Here is a 26293-nt window from a genome sequence, read left to right on the forward strand (position 1 = left end):
CCCACTACTGTCCGCTTCAATCTATCGCAATTTCCCTCGCAACTCCAGCTGCCCTTGACGAGCTCGTCGCAATGCCTGAAATCCTTGAATTCTTCCTTGTCGTTGGAAATTCCTTAGTAACCGTCACACGTGACTGCTCTAACCTTGTTGATATGCACGTCTCTCACTCAGCAACTTCCGCATCGCCCACAGGTCTCATCGTCTTCAATGTTGACGAGGAGTGATTGAATTTGCCGCTTGAAATGAACAAACCTAACACGAATATGAAGAATGTCTGATGGAATAAAAAGTTCATGTGTCGAGGATGAGACGGTTATCGAAGAAGATGCCTCACAAGAAAATTGCCGCCCTAGGCTCGTCTAAGCACTAACCGCATGAGGAAGTTTACTCGAGTTCTTCTCGAACACTGCGCGTCAGTCGCCCACCCTAATCAGGTTACATGCGGCGATGCGCATGATGGCTATGAATACATGACATGGTAAGCTCTTTGAATGGTCAAATAAAGTACATAATTATAGATAGCAGCATATTATCATTAAATTACCGTATCTCGCCGTACTATCTATCATTACCCATGTCCACTTATAGGAGGTACAGCATTGCAGCCCCCATGAGCACCGCGCTTAAAGATGCCGAGGATTTTGTTCCTGCATTGGTACTTGCAGTTGGTGGAGCACTCCCTGTAGATGACGGCGTACTTGAGGGTGTGCTTGAAGGTGTTTGGCTTGGAGTGGCATACTCCGGAATCGCCAAAAAGCCTGCTGGATCCGTACTTGAAACGTTGGCGTATATACATCTGGCGTCGTACAGTGACGGATTAACAGCATTGGTACCAGTCATGTTTTGGTAGGCCAGTCTGACTAAGCTGTCAGAGGTACTGCTGTACGATGGCCATCCGTATTTGGTCAGTCCTTCAACGGGGTCTTTGGCAAACGCAGCCCAGGCGCCACGCATGTAGTTTCCAACAGCAACGTATTCCTCGGATGCTGGTGGGTTGGTTGGTGCGGTATTGAATAGGACTGGAATCTCGGCGCCGTGGTAAGCTCCTGATTGAGGAGAGAGCGCAGTGTTGTCCCAGACTCCCAAATACCGATACCTCCACGTAGGGATCTTGGCTGCTGCAGAGACGTTGGCTCTGATACCCGCGGGACAAGTGAACTCTTGAAGATCAAACGCGTTCCAGAAACGATCAGGAAGTGTGAGGTTGTTAAGACCGAACTGGACTCTGAATAGGCCAGCCTCGTAATCATTATTTCCGAGCAGCACAGGAACGTTGGCAGGTGTTCTTCCAGTGTAATTCGAGAACACAATAGTATTATCCACGGTAGGGCCAAAGTAACCAAGAATTCCGGCGGTACCAGTCGCTGTTGGAATAGCAGCAAGCAGAGCAGTACTGTTCTTGGAACGCATGCAAGAAAGTATTGCGGTAGAATCGGTCGAGGAATTACCACAACCTAAATTGTTTGCTACCGTATACCAACCTGAAGCAGCAGCTGCCTTAGTGTTCGGTAAGCCCCAGCTGAAAACGGTTCCCGACTCAGGGATGAAGCCAGCCGCGATAGGGTCGGAACTGTATGCGTAGGAATACAGATCAACCGAGACACCTCCTGCGGATTGGCCGAAGATGGTGATTCTAGACTTGTCGCCTCCGAAGTTCTCGATGTTATCTCTAACCCATTCAATGGCCATTCTCTGGTCCAACAAAGCGACATTGGCCGTGCCATTAGGGTTTCCAGGGAATCCAAGAATGCTCAATCGGTAGCTAGCTATGTCAGTAATTGGGATAAAAATTGCGTTTCCTAGGGCGCTTACTTGAAAGATACAACAATAACGTCTTCCTGCTCCGCAAGATTTGCGCCATTGTATCCAGAATTGGCGGAGCTTCCACTTGTAAACGCACCACCGTATATCCACACCAAGACCGCCTTCTTCTGTTCCCCAGTTTGCGGCTTCGTCCACACATTCACATACAAGCAATCCTCGCTGAAGGTCGAGTTGGGCGAGCTGAAAATGGTAAAGTATTCTATTCCAGTCGCCGTGACGTTCGCAGACGCTAAAGACGCTGGAGTAAGCTGGCGAGTTGAGCTCGCAACCGGACAAGACGGTCCCTAAGATGGCGATTAGCTTAAGTACGAAGTTCGTTCGAGTGCAACTTACATAGCTCAAACCGCTCAATTCAGTATTTCCGGTGTATTTGACTGGCGCCTCGAATCTCAAATCTGCAACCGGCGGCTGAGCGAATGGAATCCCTAGGTATTCAGACACTTCTGTCTGATTCAATGCGGCATGGCCAGCAACAGATCCACTCGTTGTCTTGACCGTTTGTCCCACTGTCCAATTCGACGCTTGACGTGATTCGACTACTACCGCTGCATACGCGGTTGACGCAGCAGCGACGCTGAACAGTATTGAGGATTTCATGGTCAATCGCGGCCGAGTTGAGGGATTGAGAACGAAGGAGAGGGGAAACAAAAAGAGGAACGAAGGACCCCATTCACCAACAGGAGGATCCTTTGTTGCAAAGACCCAACCGCTTAGCAGCTTGTCCCACCTACCTAGTTTGAGAGCTATCAGCTACTATCAGCTTCCTACCGGTATATCGTGAACTATCAAGTGGGAAAACCAGGTACGAATCCGAGATCCCAGTTGATGGCCGTGAATTGGGGTGTGGGGACAGGACGGACTGCCCCTCCTGGTGATAAACCCGCGGTCTGGCGCCGTTAGTTGCGTCTCGTGCTTGGGCCGGCTCCCGCGAATCTGCAGAGCGCTTGCGAGAGGAACAATGCCAACACATTTGTGCGCGCGAGAGAAGGCACGTCGACGGCCAGCACAGAGTGATATTGAGTAATATTGAATGAGGGCGACCCAACACGGACTGACTCTGACGTGGAAGCAGGGCGAGTGCAGGCAGCGCGTAACGGTGGCCATTGATATCTGCAGCAGAAATCCCAATTGAACTCGAGGCGGGGAACCATGGCCATGTGCGGCATGAGCAGGGGAAAATCGCGAATCGGCCCCGGACGGGTTAGACAAGGCCCGCCGACATCCCGGAAGACTCTTGGGATCTTTCTGTTCTTGTTCGAGAAGGTGCTTTGAAACCACCTTTCGCCAGCCAGATGCTTGACATTTGCACTTTTGAAATCTTCGATGGACGTATGATCGGTCGGTAAAGTTGGTGCAGGTTTCCAGGCGCTGTTGCCGCGTTGACCATTCTTGGCTCAGCCCTGGATTTGTCGGGGTGCAACGAGTGAAGATTCGTTTCCATTCTGCTGGGCCGAGGCGCGGCGGACGGATTTAAAGATCTTCCGGTTGTCAACGTCAACAACAACGCGAGACGTGCTTGACAAGAAATTCTTCATAATCCCTATGTCTGAACCGGAATGTAATTATCTCCTCTATGACCTCTCGTGGTGAGGCACTCTCGGAGTCGGAATCTACTGCCTCTGATGTACAGCTCACTGGGCCTTGCGCGCACACGTCACTTGGTATCTTTAACAAGGCCCAAAAGGACTAAGGTTATCCCCATTGTAAACAACTCCAGTCTCCTCTTTCGAGCTGATCTCAGCACCCTGTTGTAGGAGAGTGTCACCGACACAAACGTCGGATCACTCGGCTATACATTTGAGGTTCAAGTAAAATTATATGGCTGAAGTATTGTGGAGATGCCGAGACCTTTTACCGATGATGAATTTGGCGTCTTGCGGGAATAACGTGGTTTCGATCCAGGTACTCCAAACCAACGAATTAACATTAATGTTCTCTTATTGATGCCACGCTAAATCACCATTTTAATCAAGGAATTCGCTCCTCCTGTTCTGTCGGAGGTATCAATCATCCAGCTCTCTTCCCTCCTTTTCACCATCTTCCCTCCTTTCATTAACCCTCCTCACACCCTAACACCACTTACACTCCGGCCCTCGAAACCCATCAAACCACCACTCCACCCCATCGAAAACCCTTCTGGCTCCAAACCCCATCTCAATCAACCACTTCAACTCTTCAATCAGAAACGGATTTTCGAAATCAACTATTTTGCCCTCTGCCCCCATCTTGCTGTCCTCCTCCTCCTCGCTCTGTGCCATCGTACTTGGAGTCGGTAGGCCATTTGCGGGAATTCCACCCTTCTTCGCATTCGAATCTGAGTCGGAGCTTTCAAGACTCTCGTACGCGGAGTCAGTGCTGTAAAATCCATAGCTCTCGTCACTCTCCGTTCCGTGGCAGCTGTCACTTTGTTGCTTATAACTCGGATCACTAGCGTCACTCCCGAACGTGGCGTGGATGAAGAAGGTGCTCCTTTTCCTCGCTTTATCGCACTCGATAATCTCCTCATCAGCTTCCCCCACCTCCTCCACGATTTCGCCTTCTTCAATTCCATCCGAATTCTCACTTCCCGCATCATACGCCACGTCCTCCTCCTTATCTTCTATTGTCTCTTCCAGCACGCTCTTTTCCCTCCTTTCCTCTTTCCTTTTCTTCTCCCCAATATATCTTGCAAACAAGTATAACGGTCCATCCGCAGCTATGAAATGCTGTTTCCTTGTTATGAGTGTGGGAATGGTATACGGTAGCGAGTCTTCGAGGATTCTGTGGCTAGCGAGGATGTAACTGAAGGGATACCTTGGCATTACAGCTGGCGGCCACGGGTTTGAAGGTCGAGCGCGCGGGTGTTATTATCGATGTTGCGGCTATTTATTGTGAAGAGGGCGGGTTGATTTGAAGATTGGTTCGTTGAAGTACTGATCGAGCAGTTCTCGAAAATTGGGCGGAGGGATAGGTCTGATGATTGACTTATTGATATCGTGGATATAATTATGTTTTGGGGTGTTGCAATGGTGCAATCGCCAACGAGCAGAGCAGTGAATTCAGACTTGACACGGCGCAAAGGTGAGCTCCTTCCACAACAACCTTATAGGAACATCTCGGCTAATTTTCAGACAGCAATTGTCAACACCTCGAGAGCAATCACCAAAAGCACCAATAATCAAGATCAGGCAGCTGATTTTACACTAATGAGAAAAATCATTCCAATCCATCTATGCAAATCAAAATCATTCGACAAATCACATTCAAACTAGCCACATCTGGAGAGAGCTTGAAGTGAAGCCAGACGCTACTGAAAGGTCTTTGCGTTATCTTTCGTTGGAAAAATTCCCATGAGGAAGCATATTTACCTGCACAGTCTACTTTCATGGACGGATGCCATTCAGGAAGGAATGTTTGCTGCTGATATCTAGGTATCATAAACACTTCTAGTCGGATTTCATTCTCGAAAGAATGTTTGCTGTTCTAGTCTAGGTATCAAAGGCTCATTTGTGAACGACCTTTTGGAGGCTTTTTTTGTCAAAAAGGTAACGCGAAGAGGTTCATCAAGAAGCCGGCATTCTGGTCTCTTTGACATGACTAAGAATAATGTTTGTACCATGATTTCCTGCTCATCTTCTTCAAAACTGTATTGAACAGTAGATTGTGTGCGGTAAGTATGAGAATCTTTCTCTGAATTTCTGATCACCTCAAAGAGTATCTGTTTGCGAGAGATAGACATTACCAGACGTCGCGATGAAAGACCTGGATTATACTTATAATTCCGCTGGTGTTGGCCACAATATGTATTACTTCAGATCATTCAGCAAGATATCAATCTTCTCAATACTCCCAAATCTTCCAACACTTCTTCAACTCAAATTCCGGCACAGAAAATCAAATGGCCCAACAAATCTCGCTTCATAACCCTAACTCGGTACTAAGACTACAACGCGTAACACACTCCACGGATAAACTTACCAACGAGCAGTTCAAGGCCGCTGCCAATCTCACAATGGCATTTCATCTCCAGGGCCAAACGGCTATCCATATCCCACTCGATCTCCAGGGCCAGAACAATTTTCTTGGTCCAATTCGTCTACCATGGGTCATCCAGGATACAGCCACCCGAATGACTACGACCGACGACAATGTTCACAAAGTACGATTGTTTGCGCAAAGCATGGTCGGAGGCCCCGTGACTTTTGATCCATGGGCACAGATTACTTACAATGGTACAACTGGAAAACTGTGGGAGTTCCTGTCGGCTTTAGCTATGCTTGGGTGGGACCATTTTTGGGTGATCGACAGAGTTGTGTTTTGGTTTGAGGAGGTTCACACTTAAGCACGCGGGGTGATGTGATGTTGGATTTGTGCGTAAAAGAATCATCGCTGCCCAGGATATTAAGGGAGTCAATTATATAACTCTCATAGTAGAGCTGCATGCGAGAGTCATCGAAGTGCAAACATCGTTAGAAAATTACGATTATCCGTCGATATTTGATTGCCAAACTTTCCCTTGATTACTGCATTGTGACTACCTCAATGAAAGTTTACCATTAAAGGAGCCAAAGTTTTCCTTTTATATATACTCACATACTCTGCATAACTCACTTACCACATGTAGTCCATCTGAAAATGAAGAAACTCAAATCCTTTCTCACCCCAACAGATACCCCATCATACACCCAAGAGATCCAACCATGCTGGCACAACCTCCCTCTGCTCTCACCCCATGACTTTCCAACCCCACCTCCAATCCCGACCATACCTCTTCCCTCAACCATTACCAAAACTCTCAATACCCCAAACAACAACGGCCTAGCCAACGGCGAATTCATCCGCGAAGCCCTCGCCACACTATCTCAATTCTTGGAACGCTATCCACACAACATCATCAACCCACCAGTGCCTGGATATCACGATACCTAAATCATAGAAAGCGATCCAGGGGTTACGAAAGTGACTTTATTCGCAAAATATTGAGAGGTAAGAAGGAGAGGAAGGGCCAATGTGTTTTTGCGTATGAAAGTTCAGAAGGGAGGAGTTGGACTGGTAGGCGATGTTTGGAATTGTTGGCTAGGATGGGGCCGGGTGGGGGGTGGGTGTGTGAGGATGTTTGTTATTGGTTTCAGGTTGTTTAGGGGTTTGGTGGAATTGGGTGGGATCGGGTGATCTGGGTTGCTCAGGATGATTCAGGAATTTATTGGATAAATCTAGACGTGAAATCTTTGTAATAAACCGGTCTTTCTTGCTGCTCAGCGAACGGAATGGAGGTATAAATTGTCGGTTTAGAATACCTTACTCATGGTGAAACGTGTTGAAAGAACACGAAGAACGAGAAGAATGAAGAAACACATTTTAAGACTCTGCTAATATGGATGGTTTGGATCAAAGCGTCGCTGATTCCAAGTGGCGAGTTATTGAGCTTTTCATGAAAGTCTAAGCCAACTCTCAAAGTGGAGGATGAGTGGCAATCGACCATGTTATTTATTCAACGAGATTGACACATTCCCGACAGTTCGTCTATCATTTTCAGGAAATAAGAAAGTGTTGGCAACTAGTTTGAAAGACATCTATCATCACATTTGAATCTGTTTACAAATTGATTTTGCCATATGAAAACGAACCTTTTCGTCTCAGATATCAGTGGTCTGCAATCAATCTTTTGTAAGAAAGTTCAAATTTAAGCCAAATCACACGATTACCAAAGGAGCTTCCGTCGAACACGACGAAATACAATTCCACGGCTGATTTTGATACGAGGCATCGCTTATTGTCCGCGCAAATAGAAACCAGCAACGCCAATGCCGCAGTTTTTCAAACAAACACAACTGTTATCTAAAGCATATTTTCCCAAAAGAAAATTTCTTTCGATCCGTGTAAGGAGGCTTTTCCGTAAACTTGGAGTGGCAAGTGTCTAAGAATCTCGCTTGACTGGATCCGTGAGAATTGACGAGCAATACCTCAAATTCTTTTCATAGATTGATTTAACATTACCAGCCATTTTCGATCAATCTATTCTGCAAAGTCGAATGTCTCATTTCCGGTGACTGATTGTAATTCCCCATTCTTATAGTTTTGCACATCACTTTTTCTCTCCAGCGGCTACCAAATTCATTCAAGAGACGCAAAGTATCCGTTTTCTGCAGCAGAGATGAAGCCTCTGAATTTAATCAAAAGTGTAGGAACATTTGATTCTTCTCAAATGAGATAAGATGTATCATCCTGAACTTTTCCTATGTTTTCTTTTCGCCAGATTTTCTGGTGAATAAATCAACAAACCCCGTTTTCTGTACAAAATCGCGCCTTCCTCATTTACGCTTTCAGATAAAATCGATTCTGCGCGATCAATCTTTGCGATTCTGATTTGCTCTGTGCATCCCAAACAATCAGTTGGCGATACCAACTGTCTTGTCGAAATGCCTTCCAACTCAAAAGTAAATTCAATTCGCCTCAAACATTCAAATAACGAACCCCGCTTACAGATGCCAGAAAAACCGAGCCAACAAGGCTTCAAAAGAATCAACTCCGGTATTTTCAAAGCAATCCAACCATTCAAATAGATACAGAAACTCACATCAGCAGAAACCCCGAATCAAAAAGCCGCAACCTCCTCCGGTAAGTCTCTCAATCTAATTCAAACATTATCTCAACTGAGCAATCCTCAATCGAATTGAAGAATTGACATTGAAATAGAAGACATACCCCTCCGAGAGCGAATTCTGGCAAGTAAGTGACACATTCCCCCTTCTCGATTGTCTCAATCGAAAACAATTGTTTTGATTGATTACTAATGCGTGTTTTAGTCACAATTAGCAACGGAAACCAAGGAGCAGGAAGCAGCAAGAATGGCTGCAGACCTCGAGGTCTTTGTAAGTTCATTTCCTTCTGTTTTTGATTCTTGTTTGATTTTCAACTTCCTATACTGACGTCAATATTAGCGACGCGTCGAGTTTAACGCCGCTCTTGCGGAATTGGAGGAGGAGGAGAAGAACGGAAAGTTTGTAAGTATCTTACTCGATTCTGTTTCTTCGATTTCAGTGAGCAATCATACTGATTTGAGAGTAAGCGCTACATCGTTGCCGCTGAAGCTGCTATTGCAGCTGCGAAGAAGAGGAGGAAGAAGAACAAGATGTGAGTATTTCCTTTTGATTCCTTTCTTCAACTTGGGTGGGCAATTATGCTAACACATATCCCAGCGGCGCTGGGATACCGCTGCTAATTTGCAGCTGGAGAGGGAGATGGAGGAAAGAGAAATTGTAAGTTTTGAAAGATCTTTTCTTTTTGTTTAATTTTGTTTGTGTTTGGTTTATTGAATCTCTGTGAGGAATTGTACTGAAGCGTGATATAGCGACGAACCGGTAATTGAGCATACCGCTCTGAAGAGAAATTTTGGAGTCTATTGAAGTGTTTATGCTTTTTTTTGGTTACATAGCTTTTGGACGCATCAATCATTAATAAACTTTTGGTTTCGGAATCATTAATCATCAACAAATTTCATCAAACTATACATGCTACGAAGTGAAAAATCTGAAACGATGGTGATGAGTTTTGAGTCTCCAAAGTACTGGAAAACAGGATGCCTAAATGAGTTTGAAGTTTTTATTTAGTAGTAAACAGTTTCTATGAGCAACAAAAGATCAGAAACTATAGAGTTAGACAATGCTTTTTGGATCTATTGACAATTTTTAGTATTTGGTAGCTAGTTGCACGTTTAAGCGGCTCATATTGTAGGAATGAACTAGGCTGTCAATAATGGTTTTGCGTTTGTAATACAAGGAAAGGAGTATGGATGTTGAAGAGAACAAGAATGCTTTTCCCGAGGTCAGAAAGAGGCCCGCTGGTGTGTGAAAAAGACACTTGGAAGAGTTCAAAGTGGAAGGACAAGGGCGATGTATGGTGACACTTCTGTTTATATTTCTCGTTGAACCCCCGTTTCCTAAGGCCAAAGACTTAACGCTGTCGAAAAACTCCTGAATGTCATGTTAATATCAAAGATATTCATGTTTTCACAAGACCCAGAAGGATTTGGAATTACTCGGCCAATGAAAACGAAGGCGTGTGTCTCTCATTGATCAATGCAAAAGCGGTATAGTGTACAATCATATTTCTCTATCAAGTGCCGTAAGAAGTTTTCCAATCATTGTTCCCAAAACATGAATCCGCTTTCCAACCAAAGACACTTCCCAAACAAGATTCGCTGTTCAACCACAACATTGCTTCCTCCCATCGACTTGTTGCTGGTTGTAGGACATACACCACAAACCCCAAAGCTTTTTCCAACCCCCTTCTCGATTGCCCATCTTCCACTGTTACTTCTCTACTATCTCTCCTTCTTTATCTCCCCTCCACTCCCATATTCCACTACCACAGCCTCCGAAAAAGCCAAAGATTGTGAAAAAATGGGTGCTTATGGCCGAGCACCCAGCGGGCCTCGGGCGGATGAGAGCGAACTCTCACCCGCCCCTCGTGGTGACTGGTCTGGATCCTATCAAAGACAGCAATTGTGTTAGCAATAAGACTTGGAAAATTGTTTGTGTGAATGTGTGAAGAAGCCTTCCTGTAATCAAAAGGCTCGAAGACCCGCGTGGAAGTACCTGGGCGACCCATGCGTTTAAATCTATCAGGCCTGACTAAGGTAAAAGCAGTTGGGGGTACAAGATCGATGAAACTTTCATCTTTGATCAAGTCCTGCTAGCTTACAACATTCGAGAGAAGAATCTCAAGACGGTTGATAAGAACGACTGCGCAGTTTGAAGCACCTGATGAGAACCATCATTTGCTCTGTAGACAACAATCGAATAGAAGGAATCTGAGTTACAACTTCTGCCAACACTTATGAAAGTGATGTCGAATCGCCAGGAGTGATTGCTCTGCTCAAGGTTGTTTGGTCTGGCTGCCCTCTTCAAGTAAACTTACAGGTGTGCTCGCTAGCCGCGCAGGAGAAGAAGATTAGGCTTTCTTCTCTTGGTTGGATAGGTATCGAGTGCAAGAGAGTAAGGAGGGCAAGGAGTGGAGGATGAAGACTGAAAGAGAACATAAAACTTACGTTTGTGACCGAAGAAGTTGCGATCTGTTGATTGAATCGTTGACATTGTTGACATTGGTGGAATGTTGTTAAGGTGAGGAGCTGAGGAAGATTGAGGAAGATGTTTGAATTCGAAGAATACGTTGAAATGAGCCAGAGGTTTTGACAGTTAAGGAGGATGGGATTCGAAGACAACGTTGATGTTGAAGAAGAGGGGAAAGAGGGGGATGTTCGGAAACGAAAAGAAAGACCAGTGTGGCAAAAAGAGCGAAGTGGCCGGGAGTATGACGTTATGTGGTGGATGCTGCAGTTGGAGTAAACAAAAGGGAAGGCACTCAATCTTGACCCCGAAAGTGTATTGTTTACACTCGAGACTTAGCCAAATAGCGGAGCTATGCGATCTAGACCGTTCCAAAATCGAGAATTGTTAGCTTACTATGAAGGGACGAATTGATGGATGGAAATCTGATGAAAACTAGGCTAGTGGATGTTTTTTATCATGACCCCCTCAGACTAGAACTGACGCTAGCTAAACAGGACCAATCAACTTAAGTGTTGCTGTGACTACAACAACCTAGCTGCAAAGCTAGACCTCAATCGCCGATGGGTTTATTCCATTATGCTTAATGTATGCATTGTTTATGATCAACATAAGAAGATAAATTCACATTAAATGTTATGTCGCGCCAAGACAAAAGCGTTGAAGACGCAGCTGAAGAGGTAGAAGGAACGATCGAGATAATCATGAAGTGGAAAGAAGTTGCAGGTACTTTTGGTTTGTGCATTTATACTCTTCGGTCTTGTCGATTTGAGATGATCTAGGTTCACCGAGACCATGGGCTTATAAATTAATAATATTTCTGAGGTATAATGCCAAGATTCTAGTAATAATCCTGGGGGGGGGGGGGGGAACTCCATATTTAGCAACTGTGGTGAATGTCAAGGCAAAATCTTTTGCAGCACTGCCTCTTCCGAGAAAAGCTTCATGTTCTGCTGTATCCTTAACATTGTGTAAGTTGGGCCCCCAGATTTCACTGGATAACGCAATTCCGCTCAATCATCTTTTCAAATCCATTCTTCCTCATTTACGCTGTTGCTCTCGATAATGGCGCGCCCCCCAAGAACCCGCCTCCCAATATCAAAAATTGTAGGTTTGTTTACCTCCTCGACAACTCTGTTGCCGGTGTTAATGTATCTCTGTGCATCTCTAACAGATACTCCAGAAAAAAGGACCCACCAAGGGCCAAATCCACAATCGACTTCCAAAGGTACGCCCCCAAAATATTTGAACAATTTCCATCTCAACTGTAAGTAATGATTGTTTAGACAGAATGGCTTGTAGTGAAGAAGCACAGACTGCGATCCCAAGCGACCGATGTTGGTAACATGATTTCCATTTGTTTTTGCTCAAGTTACACAGCGTCTGATGTTTGATATAGGAAACCAGGGTCAATGATATGGCTCAAGAGAAGAGATTAGCGGAGATGGTGGAGGAGGATAAGGCTGAGGTAAGGCACATGTTTCCTTTTGGTTCACGGTCTTTTATCAAGATTCATAATGAATTTGTGCATTATTTCTGGGGACATCGGGAGACAAGCTGACGCTGCATGTAGATTGAGTCCTGGAAAGCCGCTGCCACCAAGAGACTAAAAATGGTTACTTAGCGGACCATACCTGCAGACGAACATAAGAAGCGGAACAGAATCTACAGAATCGAAAAGGCGGCGAAAGCTTTGGAACAGGTGATTGAGTTTGAGAAGAGGCAAAAGAGAAGAACGGAAACATTGAAAAGAGCGATGATGACGATGTGTCTCTCGAGAAGACTCACAAGAAAAGAAAAACACACTAGCCACAAATACAGGAACGACACAGAACTGCGAAGGACCAGCCTCGGGATAGACAAATAAGTGGCAGTCAACGCATGATATTCTTTGGATTGAGTTGATGGAAATGTCGTTTCGATATCATACGCTTTTGTTTACAGTCTACTTTGTGCCATATTGGATTTATCGATAAATATTTTCTCAAACATCTGAGAGTTTGGACATACATATTACAGCGATGATGAATATTCAATTGTTGCACGTACAACGACTACCAGCTGATCCCTCTACCTTGGCGGTAGACAAACTATACGACGGTTGAAACGGGACAATTCTTCAATTAATATGGCAAAGTATCACTTATTCTTTTTATTGTAAGCACACAGTTTCTCTTTAACCTCAACGAAGAAATATCGTGTTTCGGCTGCTATTTATTCGCGGGCATGTCCAATCGTAAGCGAGATCGTCAATGTCAAATAGCTCATCCCACTCTTGTAGAACCAACTTGTCATACGCGCGGTTAACAGGTGAAAAGGGTAAAATGTAACGTTGTAATCTATTCAAAACAAGCTTTCTTGTCAGACCCGAAGTTTGGTGGTGAAATGCAACAAGCTAGCCATTTCGATGCTGTAAAACGGCCTTGCATCCGCTTAGGCCTGCGTTCAGGGCCACCGCGTATAAATGATGGAAATAAGCAGTATCTCATATCTTCACGATTACTGTTGATCCACATGATAAGGTTGCCCGTTCGTGTTATCATTTTGCCTCACGCCATTCAATAGATAACGTTCAGCACATATGTAAAGCATCAGCTTCTCGACTTTGGAGTTTGGACTCTGTAATGGTTCTGACCCAAACTTTTCCAAATTCAACAATTATGGATATCACCAGCGAGGCCGCGGAAGCTGACAGGCAATCGGAAGTTCAAAACAGCGCAGATGTTAAAAAAGATGGAGGAGCGATCGTTTACGACACGGTGACGGTTGATTTGAAGAAAGGCAACCTTCTTGAAATCGATGCAACCAAAGACATCACCGCCGCCGAACACGAGCTAGGCTTTTGGGATGCCGTCAAGCAATATCCACAGGCTGTCTTCTGGGCTCTGTTCTTCTGCATTGCTGTCATTATGGCAGGATTCGATGCGCAGATCATAACGTCTTTCTATGCTCTGCCGTCTTTCCAATCTCATTACGGAAGCTTGTATGAGGGCGAGTATATCATTACTGCACCGTGGCAAACAGGTACGCTATGACCAGAGTCACCTCTCACGACCATGACTGCCCAATATCTCCGGATCAGATTGTGGAATTGCATGGAAGTTATAACAACTAACCTGTCGCAGCTCTTGGAATGGGAAATCCCATTGGTCAAATTGTCGGTGCTCTTGCAGCGGGTTGGCCACTTGAGCTATTCGGAAGAAAGAAGACCCTAGCAGCATGCTGTGTCTGGTCTATTTGCTTTGTGTTTGTCCAATTCTTCTCAACATCCTTAGGAATGCTCTGCGCTGGTGAAATTCTGGGAGGTTTAGCTTATGGTTTCTACGTCGTAATTGGACCAGTCTACGCATCTGAAGTTTGTCCTTTAGCACTTCGAGGTGTTTTGACGGCATCCACGAATTTGGCTTTCGTCATTGGACAATTCGTTGCTCAAGGTGTTGCGGCAGGAATGTCAAAAAGAACCGATACACTCGCCTACAAACTCCCATTCGCTTTGCAATGGGTTTGGCCTGCGATTCTTCTTGCCGGTCTCCTCTTTGCGCCAGAATCACCATATTGGCTGGTTCGCCAAGGTCGAAAATCAGATGCGAAAGCTTCTCTTACACAGCTCACATCTTCGAAACATCGTCCAGATCTCGATGCAGTGCTTCTCATGATCGAGCAAACTGACCTTCTCGAACAAGAACTAGAAGCAACTACAACATATATGGATTGTTTCAAAGGCGCAAATCTCAAGCGAACAGAAATCTCGGTAATGGTCTACCTAATCCAAGTCATCGGAGGAAATCCTATGATCGGATATGCAAACTTCTTTTTCATCCAAGCTGGTCTCAACACCAATGATGCTTTCAACATGGGGGTCGGAAACACCGCGCTTGGATTCGTAGGAACTTGTCTTTCCTGGCCACTGATGTCCTACATCGGTCGCCGCTCGATTTACCTTACTGGAATGGTTTTCATGACAAGCTTTCTTTTCATAATTGCTTTCCTCGATTTTGGTCGGAGCCATTCGGGTGTCGTCTGGGCTCAAGCATCACTTATGGACATCTGGACTTTTACGTACCAGTCCACCGTTGGCCCCATATGCTTCGTCATCATTTCTGAGATCTCTGCCACCCGTCTTCGTGGTAAAACCATCGCAATCGCCACTGCCGTTCAGGCTTTCGCATCCATCATCTTTACGATCGCGATGCCATACATGCTCGGAAGTGACCAAGCCAATTGGAGAGGAAAAGCTGGGTTTCTTTTCGGCGGAATTAGCTTTGTTTGTTTTATCTGGTGCTGGCTGCGGATTCCAGAGTCGAAGGGGAGGACGTTCGAGGAGCTGGATATTCTGTTTGAGCGGAAAATCCCTTCGAGAGAGTTCAAAAAGCACAACCTACTTGAGACTAGCGTGGATGTGTAAATTGGCAGCGGAGTGAGTGTGCCTAAAAGGGGATTTGGTTAATGAGATTGTAATAACATGTCACTATCAAAGACAGCGAGAATAATGCTTGAGTTGAGGTCTTTCGTTACAGCCCATGTTTGTTTGAGAATTGTTGATGAACGTTGATGAACGAAACATATGTGACCCGGTAAGTGGCAATTAAGGTAAGCCACTTAGATTTGAAGCGGATACGCTCTACACTAGTTATTTTCGGCTAACACCTTGTCAATCACGAAAGGGGGTGGCTCACGTGACCAAGTTCCCACTTCATACAATCGAACATTGAGCTACTTCATAATGCTCCACATAGCCAGACCTACAACCTGCAATTCTACTACTAAGGCAAACTTTACTTTTTAAACAAAATTACCAATACTACCGATCTCTTCTTAAGCTCCCCACAGATATTCCTGCCTCAGGCACCAATACAAAATTCTTTCCGCAACTTCATTTTTATGCTACATGCATCCTAGCACTTCACGAACTAATAACCAGATACCAAGATGTCAGACGCCGCTTCTTCATCCTCTTTATATCCACCTGACGCAACCGCAAACGGCGAATCCTCAGCTTCACAACCCATTTCAAACTCTGGTGAAATCCCATCTCATCCACAATATATGACCCCGTATCTGACATTCCAAACAGAACCTCAAAAATGCGCGCACTGCAAGAAGACGCCTCCAAATAGCACATCAACAGAAGAATCACCCTTAAAACCATGTCCAAAATGCCACACAACACTCTACTGCTCACGACAATGTCAAAAAGACGGTTACAAGACCCATAAAAAGGTATGTGCGTCTCTAGCACAAGAGTATTCCCGGACGGCGGATTTGAAGATGGAGAGTGCGGGGAGCAGAGCTGTGAAAGAAGGTCATAGGGGCGGGTTGCAGAAATGGCAGTTTGATACGTGAGGACGAGGAGGTCACGTGAGTGGGTGGAGAGAGGATGGTTGGGAGATTGGTATCTCTACTGGGGAGTTGTAAGGAATCTGCTCATGGAAGGTCTGGAGACTGGTAGGATGGGATGGTTAGGATGGTCGAGGTCGGAGTTTGGGATCTCCTTGCAAATTTGATGAATTGCAAAACTCTTCACTATTGACCCGCAAGTCAGACACAGTTGCGTTGGAGAGTTCAAACGATATTCATTTATACAAAGCAACCTTCAATTCTCGAAAGTGGCTCGCTATCAAAATAATCGACAAACCTTCAAGGTGTCATTGCTTTATGCCAACCCAACACCCCATAACACATACCCAATGATGTACTCCTACTCAAACTCCGTTAACACTCTAGTGCGATCTGACAACCCGCCAGCTATCCATAGAAAATCCAAAACAAGCCATTCGTAAAACAGCTTCAGTCAAAAATATTGTCGATAACTTTATCCATTATCATCTCTTCGAGACAGACATGCTCTGCTTTGCCATATATCGATCTATCCGGGATACCAATTACGTATACGTAGGGAACTTTCCATCTCTTCAATGCTGGCTGTCAAAAGTTTATGGTCAGCAATTATAATTTCCTTTGCTTTAAGCTAAGCAGGAACATCTCGCTGATCTTACCTCCCATTTAACAATAGGTGGAACACCTCCATATCTAAGTAAGGGAGTACGTCTCGTCGAAAGCCTGAACAAACTCGTATAATGATCAATATCATTCCAATTCTCGGCATAAAACTGATAGACAGTCCTAGCGTCTGTTTGGGCGTATCTGTGATCGGCCTTGCACTATGAGCATATTAGTAGCCGCAATTTGGGGCTTAACTCGATTATTGACTTCTCCGTGATGTACGCAGTTGAAAGAAGAAAGAAGAAGCCGTATTCCCAAAACTCACAGGAAGCAGGGGAAACCAAGATTCTTGGGCCCACCCTTTGTCAGAATGTTAGCCCAGCCATAAACACAAGCGTATGGATTTAGCTTACAGGGTATTGGATCCGTATACCCCGTGTACACGACAATATGTATTTGTAGATTAGGGTAAATGTTTTTCAGCAAGCCGCAAAGCCCGTTTCCATACCGAGTATGTTGCTTGCCAGGATCATGCCACATATTTCTCCCCCAAGTCAACGCAGCATCTACCGCAAGATTCTTCAACCGAGCCAAGTCCTTTGCGTCACATTTTGCGCGGAAGAATTTATAACTTTCGTTGTTTTGCAGACCTACTCCCAGAAAAAGCGTATCCAGATCGAAATTGAAGCGAATAAGTGGTGGGTCGCTGTCAACTGAGAAGGAGAGTGGATAGTCTATAAGTGCTTGAGACCGTGATTCTTGGCATACTGCAAGATTAATTATTTTGTTCTTATGTAGGCGTCTTGCGATGAATCTGCAAATGAACCAAGTTAGCGTGTTCCCATGAGTCTGCAGCGTTTGAAACAAATTGATAATGGTAGAGACTTCCATCATTGCAAGAGGAGATTCTGCACTTACTCTCCGTCCTGCTCTAGAACTTCGACCAGACGGCGACTGTAGCTCAGAGACCAGATCTTCTGGCGGATATGTTCTGGTAGCTTTGTAAACCGGCCGAACAAGACAATATCCTCTGGCACCGTGGAAAAACGCGCTCGCTCATCACGACCCGATTCATACCATGTTCTCCGAGAATTATCCTCAGACGTGACTTCCATAGTCTCGTCGTCACCGGCCGTATCCGTAGATCCTGTTGATGGCCGACTCCATGGTATTTCTGTCAGTTTATTGATAGCGTTCATTACGTCTTGTGGTAGGACATCCTCATTGAATTTCGGTTCTATATGTGATGAGGGCATAGACTCATCCTAGGGACATCTCTATCGCTTTGGCGATTTGTGCCTCTTCGTCGATTACTGCTGATAGAGTCAACAGCGCATCGTGTGCTTGTTTCATTTTCGCAAGCTGTTCGTCGTCGTCCTCGCTCTCGTATTCGCTTTCGAATTCAGCTGTCGATATTTAGCAAATGATCATGTTTGTGCTGTAAAGGATGTGATATGGGAGGTGTTCCCGTTCTACCTTCCTTTCCATTTATGTCCATGAAAGGAAAGGAAGAGTCATTCTCTGGATTCTTTTCATCCCTACCTAAGACCAAGTATGTGTGATTGGCCAATCAGACTTGAATTGATGAGACTATCTCTATTCAAGGACGCTTCTCAATAGAAAGCAAATGGGTTGTGCTTACCTGATACCGGTATCTCCGGCAAAGTAGCATATTGTGGTCTGGGTGCCGGCGGCGGTTTGATCTGATTGTCTTCTAGGTCGGTGTCCTGAGTATGGCCCTGGTTCCCAACATCTTGTTCGATTTTCCCCTCAACCGTTGTGCTGTCGTTGCGCCGTCCACCACTTTCATGATTCCTGAGACTCTGCCCGCCAGAATCGCTGGTCGTTTTTGAAAGCTTCAACGGTGTCAAATTGGACAGGCGTCCACCAAAAAAAGGATTTCGAAATGGACAGTTAGGCGTCTCCGTGACTTCCTTGATAGTTAGTTTGTTATGAGGTCTCCGTCCTTCGTTGGTTGGCTTAGTGTTGCTAGAGGGTGTACTCGAAAACAGATTCGAAGGGCTCTCAGGAGGACAGGCGGCGGTCGCGGGCTTGTCATGTTTTCCTTCTTCCTCGTCGCTTCGGTGATTATTCGTGGACCGTGGGCCAGTTGGATTGCTGCGTGAAACAGCCATTATTCTATATTTGGTTATAATTGGTGTTGTGTTGCGGGATAGTTTGCCTGCGCAGTGAAGCTAAAGGTCAGGCACGACCGAAAACTTAACGACCTGACTTGAGCTTCGCTAACGCGAACCAAAGCTCATTTGCATCCCGGGAAATCCGGTTAATGCTGTCATAAATTTTCTCTGAGACTGTAAATGCCAATGTACAACTGCGGGGGGACATATTGGTTCATGCTCTTAGACTATCTCATAGTCCTCTGCTTCTGATGGCTTGATACCCGCCAGACCTAGAAAGAACTGACTGAGACCCCACGCTCCTGGATCAGGAACCTGCTCATACCCGGAACCTCCGATATATACAGTGCGGCCTAGACTAGCTTTCATACCTTTTGTACCTTCCGCGCCCTTCCTTGCTGCTTCCGCCGCCTTCTTCAAATCACCCGTCGAATTGAGAGTGTCTACAAAGGGCTGCAGCGCATCTACCAATGTCCTATCTCCAGGTTGTGCTGGGGTATACTTTGAAAGTGCTTGTGATGCTTGTTTCAAAGCGGCTCCCCATACCTTGGAATCTGCTTCCCCTGCGGACTGTTCCCTCAAGGCATGTGCCAGAGAATTAAGGTAGATAGCATAGAGTGCGCCACTTGTACCATCCATGGTAGTCTCTACCACCTGCACAATCTTAAATAGATCCACGACGGCATCTCCTGAAAGAGGCTTATCACTGATGAATTTCTTGACAGCTGAATTCGTTAGCAGGGTGCCAGAGTGCCACCTACGTGGAAGACATACCTTCAGCTCCTCTCTTGAGTCCAATTCCACAGTCTCCATCGCCTACAACCGTGTCATATCTTGTCACTTCGGGTTCCACGTCAATCACTCGTTGCAGGGCGGCTGTTAAAGCAGCTTTGGCGCTTTCTGGGTCTAGCTTTAAGCCACTTGACTTGACATTTTCATCTGCTGAACTTGCTGACTCTCTCGTCTTCGTTGACTTTGCTTCCCATGTTTCCGTGTTAATTGGAGCAGTCCATCCTGTTGCTTCGCATGGTGCATCCAGTAGCTGCAACATACTGGGACCACCAATATTTGTATTGACCACATTCAAGATTGATATGCTGAAACCAAGGCCGTTGAGACTTGTCATATAAGTACCAGCCAAAATTCTTACTGGCTTGATATTGTACGACTTCTCCAGCTGTCCAACCACCTCGGCTGTGATTCCACCAAGTTCCAATACGCTTACACCTCCGAGGTTGTTGATCAAAAGCACTACTTCGTTCGAGTTGACGTTCAAGAAAGCTCTGTCCTTGTCTTGCGAATCGAGCAACTGAGAGAGCATTTTCTTGACTAATTCGGGCAATTCAACAACCGCACGTCCGCTGCCTGGCTCGTTATGAATTCCCATACCAATCTCGACTTCTTCCTGTGCCAATGTTTCGTCGGAGTTCGGATCCGGAAGAGCTCGACCGGGAACATGTACATGCTCTAAACTCGCACCAACGCTAATGATATTCTCAGCTGTCAGTTTCGCAACTTTGTAGACGTCCTCCAGACTTGCTCCTCTTGCTGCCAAAGCTCCAGATATCTTGTGAACAAGAACTGTTCCGGCGATTCCCCTTCGGCCCACCTTTCCAGCAGCTGCTCTGCCTACGCCTACATCATCCCCCACCACTAGCATTTCGACCTTCAGCCCAGCTGCCTTTGCCTTTTCGACACCCATTCCGAAATTTAGCACATCTCCAGTGTAATTCATCACCGTGACCAATATGCCCTTATCCGCGTCGACTCTTGACATGATTGCTTTTCTTATCTGCTCAGCACTGGGTGAAGCAAAGATAGTCCCAGCTACACCAGCAGCGAGAAGACCGTCACCAACAAAGGCTCCAAAGCTTGGTTCATGTCCACTTCCTCCACCAGATATTATGGAAACCTGAGATGCGCCATCTTTGGGTCGGCGATAGACAATCTTGTTCTCAACATCGAGCGCGACGGACGGATTGGTGATCGTCAGAGCATGTAATGCTGTGTTGACTAGATGGGTCGGATCGTTGATGAAGTGCTTCGCAGACATGTTTGTATGTTGTGCTAATGGGTTGGACGGATGAAGATTGATTGTTGTAAGTGGTCCCACTTCCGAGGGGATGAGGAGGATTATATCTTCTCGCTATCAGATGCTTTCGAGAGACGGGACAAGAGCTCTAGGCTTGTCATAGTGAGGGGTTGCTGCAGCGCAGAGGGGAATTGGTGGAGTCTAATCAACCAACCCCGCGCTTGCTCCAATAGCTCCCAGCCCGAGATTTTGGGAACATTTCGAATTGTTTTCGAAATATTTCCACTCACAGACTGTGGAGCTTGGTGTAGGTAATTGCATAGTGTGCCTTGAAAAATGAAAAGAGCTCTTTTGGCAGCGTATTTGTCTCGTTGAAAAGGGGGGATTTTGGCAGTTCCATGAGGCTCAAAAAGCAAGCGTGAAGCTGTGGCTTGTAGCCCCACATGAATTGGGCAAACCCCTGCAATAATTCTCAACCTCAACTCCTCCAACATCGACATCAATAATTACAATGGCGCAAACAATTTCTGTCGCTGTTCCGGGCCAATTGCTGGGTGCTGCAAGCGAATATCTACCAGGCCCTGGCACGCATATCCACGACTCGAAGCTCTTTGCCTCAATCCTAGGACCTATTAAGACGACCTCTCCTCCTAAACCAGCTGGACCGCAAAAGAGGTTGACGAAGATAACTCCAGCGGCGCCGGCGGTATTACCTACGGTTTCAATCGAAAGAGACATATCCGTGGGAAGTGGACTTGATGGATCTGGGAAGTCAAAGGCGGAGATCTTGCCTGAGGTCAATAGTACGGTTCTTTGCCGAGTGACGAGGATTCAGCCTAGACAGGCGTCTGTAGCAATATTGGTTGTTGGAGAGACTGTTCTGGATGGAGAATGGCAGGGTCTGATACGTGTGCAAGACGTAAGGGCGACGGAGAAGGATAAAGTCAAGATTTTCGAGAGCTTCAGACCAGGAGATATCGTGCGCGCTGTGGTGGTAAGTTATCGTTGTGCTAGCTGCTTCAGAAGAATTCTCGCTGATCCCGTGGCAGATATCTTTGGGTGATCAATCGAACTACTACCTGTCAACGGCGAGTAACAATCTGGGGGTCATCATGGCGACAAGTGAAGCTGGCAATTCGATGTATCCGGTTAGTTGGAAAGAGTATCGGGATCCAGAAACGGGAGCTAGCGAAAGTCGGAAAGTTGCAAAGCCATTTTGAACATCTTTGGATCCTAAGCATATGATGTGATGCTTTCATGTGATTGTCAATGGTAGCCTTGTCACGCGACTGTCAGACAGGCAGCACATTGGCGATTGGACTTCGTTACAGGCCATCAAAAACGTTGCTCACCCAGTTACGATTCCAGCAGCGTATGTAAACTACTGCACTGAAATAGCTCACACGATATCCCACTCCAAATTTGGAATGATGCCCATTGGAGCTGGGCTTTCATGATACAAGTCATATAGGGGTGCAGCACACCCCTCGATCAATACTGAATGCTAAATCCCACTGAAGGATGCAACACTGAAGGATGCAAAGCGATATCTATTTAAAGGTGGAATATCTTCAAAATTAGGTCTTTAGGGGCATTGAGGGGCTCTAATGTGTCGGCGCGCGTGGTGGGCTTAGTCGCAAGTGGCACCGGGGATCCTGATGAAGTAGGGTGTAGATCGTTCTTTCTTCTATTCAATCCAATCTAGATCCACGCTGTCAGAGTCCATAGCAATAATACTGTGTTCTTCAATTCAATCTCATCGAAGTACACTTGCAGAATCACTCAAGCACTAAGCTTTATCTTTGAAAATAGGTAGCATCTTCTCCACTCACTAATTTGGTTCTCATTCCGCAGACACATTTATCAAAACATGATAATCAATACTGCATGATGAACAAACTTCAAAATCCAAGTCCCTTCTATGTGAGCTCGAAAAGGGGAGCAGAGAGTGGTGCGCAGTTTATGAGAATCCAACAAAAGTACAGCTAGAAAGCAAAACGGATTTTGAGCAATCAATGCATAACTGCCCGCTCTATGAAGAGGGGAAAGCAGTGTATTAGAAAGAATAATGCACGCTAAGACCAAGCATAGAAGTGTGCGTGTCGGAGACCGTACAATTCACACGCCAAGATTATTAGCCTGTAAATACAGTTTCCTATGATAACAACCCATTGCTTCATACATTCTCATTGGGTTAGATCGGTTCTCGACATGCTATCATACAAATCCACCTACCCCTCTCTTGCAAAATCTCTTCTTTGTTTTTGCGAACACTTCCCCTCTTTCTGTTCACATTCACCACGACAAAACAACACATCATACGATATCTTCTGCTTTCCACCTCAAAACAACTTCTTCGCCATTCAACATCTCCTCCTCTCTTCAACTTCAACAACATCTCAACAATTAGCGCCTTCGATCTCTTCCGCCTTCAAATGTGAGTACACTTCTTCCTTTTCGTCATCCATCCCAATCTTCTCCCTCAAATCGTGTTGATACCCAAAACAAAAAGGCGAAGGAGAAGAGACCCATGGGGTCTAGTTTTCTTTTCCTGGGCGGTTGGGGTGGACAAAGATATATGTTTGTTTGCCATGGGCTGTCTGGAGTAATCCATTCGACATCACTTCAAGTAGTGGCAGAAGTGTGACTTCGGTTGCCTTCTCCTCAGAAGTTGAGATTTCTCTTTTTTGAGATTTCTGCATCTTCACAAGTTGCAGGCATGAGCTTTTAGTCTTCGGACCGATTTCTCTCCATATTATCAGTCCAGCTTGCGGGTGTAGTCCGCTCATGTAGGTCTTCGATTCGGTCGAGGATTGGAAGACTTCTTCATTTTTGCACTTCAAACAACTTTTCTAGTTCACCTTTGCTAACACGCGTGGTATTTCATAGGAAAGAAACCCAAATTTGGGTAGGCGGGTGAAATTCTTATCATCCGCCGATATTCCCGTTTCATTGAGTGCTCAGCCTTGTGCTGGGCCTTGAAGAAGCGGCGCGACTCGTTCACCATTTCCAAACTCCATTCGACTTTCCAGTCGCGACAGATGTCGTTGTTTACGCATGAATTTTCTTCGCTCTCGACACAATGAGCCTTTTCTGCAAGTCTCGTCACGATAAATCGAAAGTGGACCCCAACAGCCATAGATCCAGATCCATAAGATAACAGATATGATCTTCTGAGATCAAGATCGTTAAGTCAAGTATTTTGAGGCATTTGACAAGGCTAACTGGAAGCTCAGTCGAGAACTTTCTGATCGCTCTATTTTCCGAAAAAAACACAATCTTGGATTTCTCTTCCTCACTGAAACAATTTACCGACGCTTTGAGCATTCATCTGGTCTCAAAAACCTTGGAAATCTACAGCATCTCAAATCGATCACTCAAGCATTTAAATGGACAAGATAAAAGCAAGCGGAATCGTTCAAAAATCAAAACTTCATTTCAACTTCAACTACCCCCAGAAAGGCTACCTCTATTTTTGCTCAGCTTCCATTTCCTTCTTCATCCGCTCGATCATTCCTTCCACCTTCGCCAGCTTTGCCTTCAACTGCTCTCTCAGCTCATTCCTGTTCTCCCTCGCTCTTTCCTTCTTCACTTTCCTGGCCCGGATTCTTTTCTTTCGCTCTTTCCTCTTCTCCAACTTCTTCAAGCAATTATCAGTAAGATTTCACCCCAAAAGTTGACAATACTCACCTCCTCGGTTGGAGGTTGGTGCTTCTTCTTTGTTCTACGTCGTGGTCCCTGTTTTTGAGTCAGCGCTGAATGTGTGGTGCAACTTGACACATTTTGTCTGGTGATTGCATTGGAAAGAAATGCGTAAGACTCACAGACTTGCCAGACTTCTTGTACACTGTGTGCACAGTCTTTCTCTCCTCCGCTGTGGTAGGCTCGTGACAGTTGGTTTGAAAGGTGACCTTCCTTGTATCGCTCGACTGGCCATCCATTGTGATTGGATCGAATGGTATTTATGCGATTTTGGTGTTTGTTTTGATGTGGTTTTGTGAACTGAGGCTGAAGTTGAGGACTAGACCTACAAATTTTAGGGGAATGGCAACAGATTCAAGGAGTATTCACCTGAAAGCTTCACAGTCTGCTAAGCTGGCTGGGAAAGAAAGCTCTAGTGAGAGCTGGGAGTCCGATCCACTTATGGGTCTGAACTCTCCGTCTGATTGTGATATGTATGGTCTGATTTGTTTTCAGGGTCTTCCTAGCTGAACTCAGGACCAAAAGGATCCGCAATTCTGAGATTGCTCGTCCTTAACTCTTGACTGTTTTATCTCCGGGGAAGGACCACTCACCAAAGTTCCCCTGACCAAGCGAGCAGGTTTTCGTTGGAGTTCTGACAGCAGGAGTAGGCAAATTCCGAACGTATCTATCCAACAAGCTGGATTTGTGTAGACTCTCATGCATTCTAACCCTTTGAATCCTTGTCAGGACCGATCAAATTCCCAAATGCCATAATGTATGATGTCCGGCCTCCAAGGTAAGAACCAATGTAGGAATCCACTCGTATCAGAAGGATCCTTTTGCATTGTCTCTACAAAGCTGGCTCAATACCTTTGTCTCTAAGATCAACATCAACCGGAGCTTAATAGACAAGTGTAACCAGTATCTTCAGAAAACGATTCCGTATCTCTTCTGCATCCTGAACTTGCACATTTAGCATCAACGCGACGGACAAGCTACTAGGTAATCGAGGGGACTCGACATATTTATTTATTCAATCACATTGACAAAACATCGTGCATTTCGTCAATCGTTGTTAGTAAACAAAATGATCTCTTTGCTCTTTCGAAAGTCTCTTACTAATCTAACGGACGGAGCGACATTTGATTCAAATTCGGATTCGCAGAACAGCATGAGGTTCTCGGCGATAGCAAGAAACCCAACGATATTCTTGAAAATCATTTCTTGTGATTAATAGATACGCAATGTTTGAGACAATGGCATAAAACTCTAGAAACCCAAGTTTTTGAATGTCAATGACAACTTGTCAAGAGACATCCGGAAATTACCACACTACGGGTTAAAAACCCAAGCTGAAGAAAAGCTAAGAGATGAAAGGTTCTAAGATTTTAGACCCTCTTCTTTTCTAACCGTGAAGCGTCGTGATAGCTATAGGTATTTATTTTCCGAGTATCTTAGTAACTGCGTGTGGATCGCCTTACCAGCGGACAGTGAGATTTAATCGCAAAGCATTTTCACTACTCAACCCAGATACTTTGCTAGGTAGTCAGCGTGACTTAAATGATGAGGATTATAGATAGCCTAAAAGATCCTTGTGAGTCACTTCATTTCCAATCCAGCTCTTT

General features: G+C 45.4%; 9 protein-coding genes across 9 annotated transcripts; 5 read left to right on the top strand and 4 right to left on the bottom strand.

Moving 5' to 3' along the window:
- Positions 1-582: 582 nt before the first annotated feature.
- On the bottom strand, positions 583-4625 carry GLAREA_06218 (alpha/beta-Hydrolase; the record flags this gene model as incomplete). The annotated part of the gene is made up of 5 exons (XM_008081632.1): positions 583-1762; positions 1813-2108; positions 2158-2551; positions 2881-3217; positions 3908-4625. 5 exons carry the CDS (start codon positions 4623-4625, stop codon positions 583-585), a joined length of 2925 nt encoding a protein of 974 aa, XP_008079823.1.
- A 1076-nt stretch (positions 4626-5701) lies between these two features.
- Positions 5702-6145, top strand: GLAREA_06219 (uncharacterized protein; the record flags this gene model as incomplete). The annotated part of the gene is made up of 1 exon (XM_008081633.1): positions 5702-6145. The coding sequence occupies one exon, from the start codon at positions 5702-5704 to the stop codon at positions 6143-6145; it is 444 nt and encodes a 147-aa protein (XP_008079824.1).
- A 2077-nt stretch (positions 6146-8222) lies between these two features.
- Positions 8223-9209, top strand: GLAREA_06220 (uncharacterized protein; the record flags this gene model as incomplete). Its single annotated transcript, XM_008081634.1, has 9 exons — positions 8223-8240; positions 8296-8334; positions 8389-8421; positions 8500-8532; positions 8610-8675; positions 8745-8807; positions 8873-8937; positions 9003-9062; positions 9155-9209. 9 exons carry the CDS (start codon positions 8223-8225, stop codon positions 9207-9209), a joined length of 432 nt encoding a protein of 143 aa, XP_008079825.1.
- A 4322-nt stretch (positions 9210-13531) lies between these two features.
- GLAREA_06221 (MFS general substrate transporter) lies at positions 13532-15276 on the top strand (the record flags this gene model as incomplete). Its single annotated transcript, XM_008081635.1, has 2 exons — positions 13532-13895; positions 13997-15276. 2 exons carry the CDS (start codon positions 13532-13534, stop codon positions 15274-15276), a joined length of 1644 nt encoding a protein of 547 aa, XP_008079826.1.
- Positions 15277-15800: 524 nt separating this feature from the next.
- Positions 15801-16214, top strand: GLAREA_06222 (HIT/MYND zinc finger-like protein; the record flags this gene model as incomplete). Its single annotated transcript, XM_008081636.1, has 1 exon — positions 15801-16214. One exon carries the CDS (start codon positions 15801-15803, stop codon positions 16212-16214), a length of 414 nt encoding a protein of 137 aa, XP_008079827.1.
- Positions 16215-16658: 444 nt separating this feature from the next.
- Positions 16659-18949, bottom strand: GLAREA_06223 (uncharacterized protein; the record flags this gene model as incomplete). Its single annotated transcript, XM_008081637.1, has 7 exons — positions 16659-16793; positions 16868-17032; positions 17140-17174; positions 17228-17628; positions 17733-18079; positions 18129-18220; positions 18457-18949. 7 exons carry the CDS (start codon positions 18947-18949, stop codon positions 16659-16661), a joined length of 1668 nt encoding a protein of 555 aa, XP_008079828.1.
- A 225-nt stretch (positions 18950-19174) lies between these two features.
- GLAREA_06224 (DAK1/DegV-like protein) lies at positions 19175-21005 on the bottom strand (the record flags this gene model as incomplete). The annotated part of the gene is made up of 2 exons (XM_008081638.1): positions 19175-19677; positions 19727-21005. 2 exons carry the CDS (start codon positions 21003-21005, stop codon positions 19175-19177), a joined length of 1782 nt encoding a protein of 593 aa, XP_008079829.1.
- A 490-nt stretch (positions 21006-21495) lies between these two features.
- GLAREA_06225 (uncharacterized protein) lies at positions 21496-22204 on the top strand (the record flags this gene model as incomplete). The annotated part of the gene is made up of 2 exons (XM_008081639.1): positions 21496-21978; positions 22034-22204. The coding sequence occupies 2 exons, from the start codon at positions 21496-21498 to the stop codon at positions 22202-22204; spliced, it is 654 nt and encodes a 217-aa protein (XP_008079830.1).
- Positions 22205-24453: 2249 nt separating this feature from the next.
- On the bottom strand, positions 24454-24925 carry GLAREA_06226 (uncharacterized protein; the record flags this gene model as incomplete). Its single annotated transcript, XM_008081640.1, has 3 exons — positions 24454-24624; positions 24675-24722; positions 24809-24925. The coding sequence occupies 3 exons, from the start codon at positions 24923-24925 to the stop codon at positions 24454-24456; spliced, it is 336 nt and encodes a 111-aa protein (XP_008079831.1).
- Between the last annotated feature and the right edge of the window lie 1368 nt (positions 24926-26293).

This window comes from Glarea lozoyensis, assembly GCF_000409485.1.
Source record: "Glarea lozoyensis ATCC 20868 chromosome Unknown GLAREA15, whole genome shotgun sequence".
In the NCBI taxonomy this organism is placed as follows: Eukaryota; Fungi; Ascomycota; class Leotiomycetes; order Helotiales; family Helotiaceae; genus Glarea; species Glarea lozoyensis.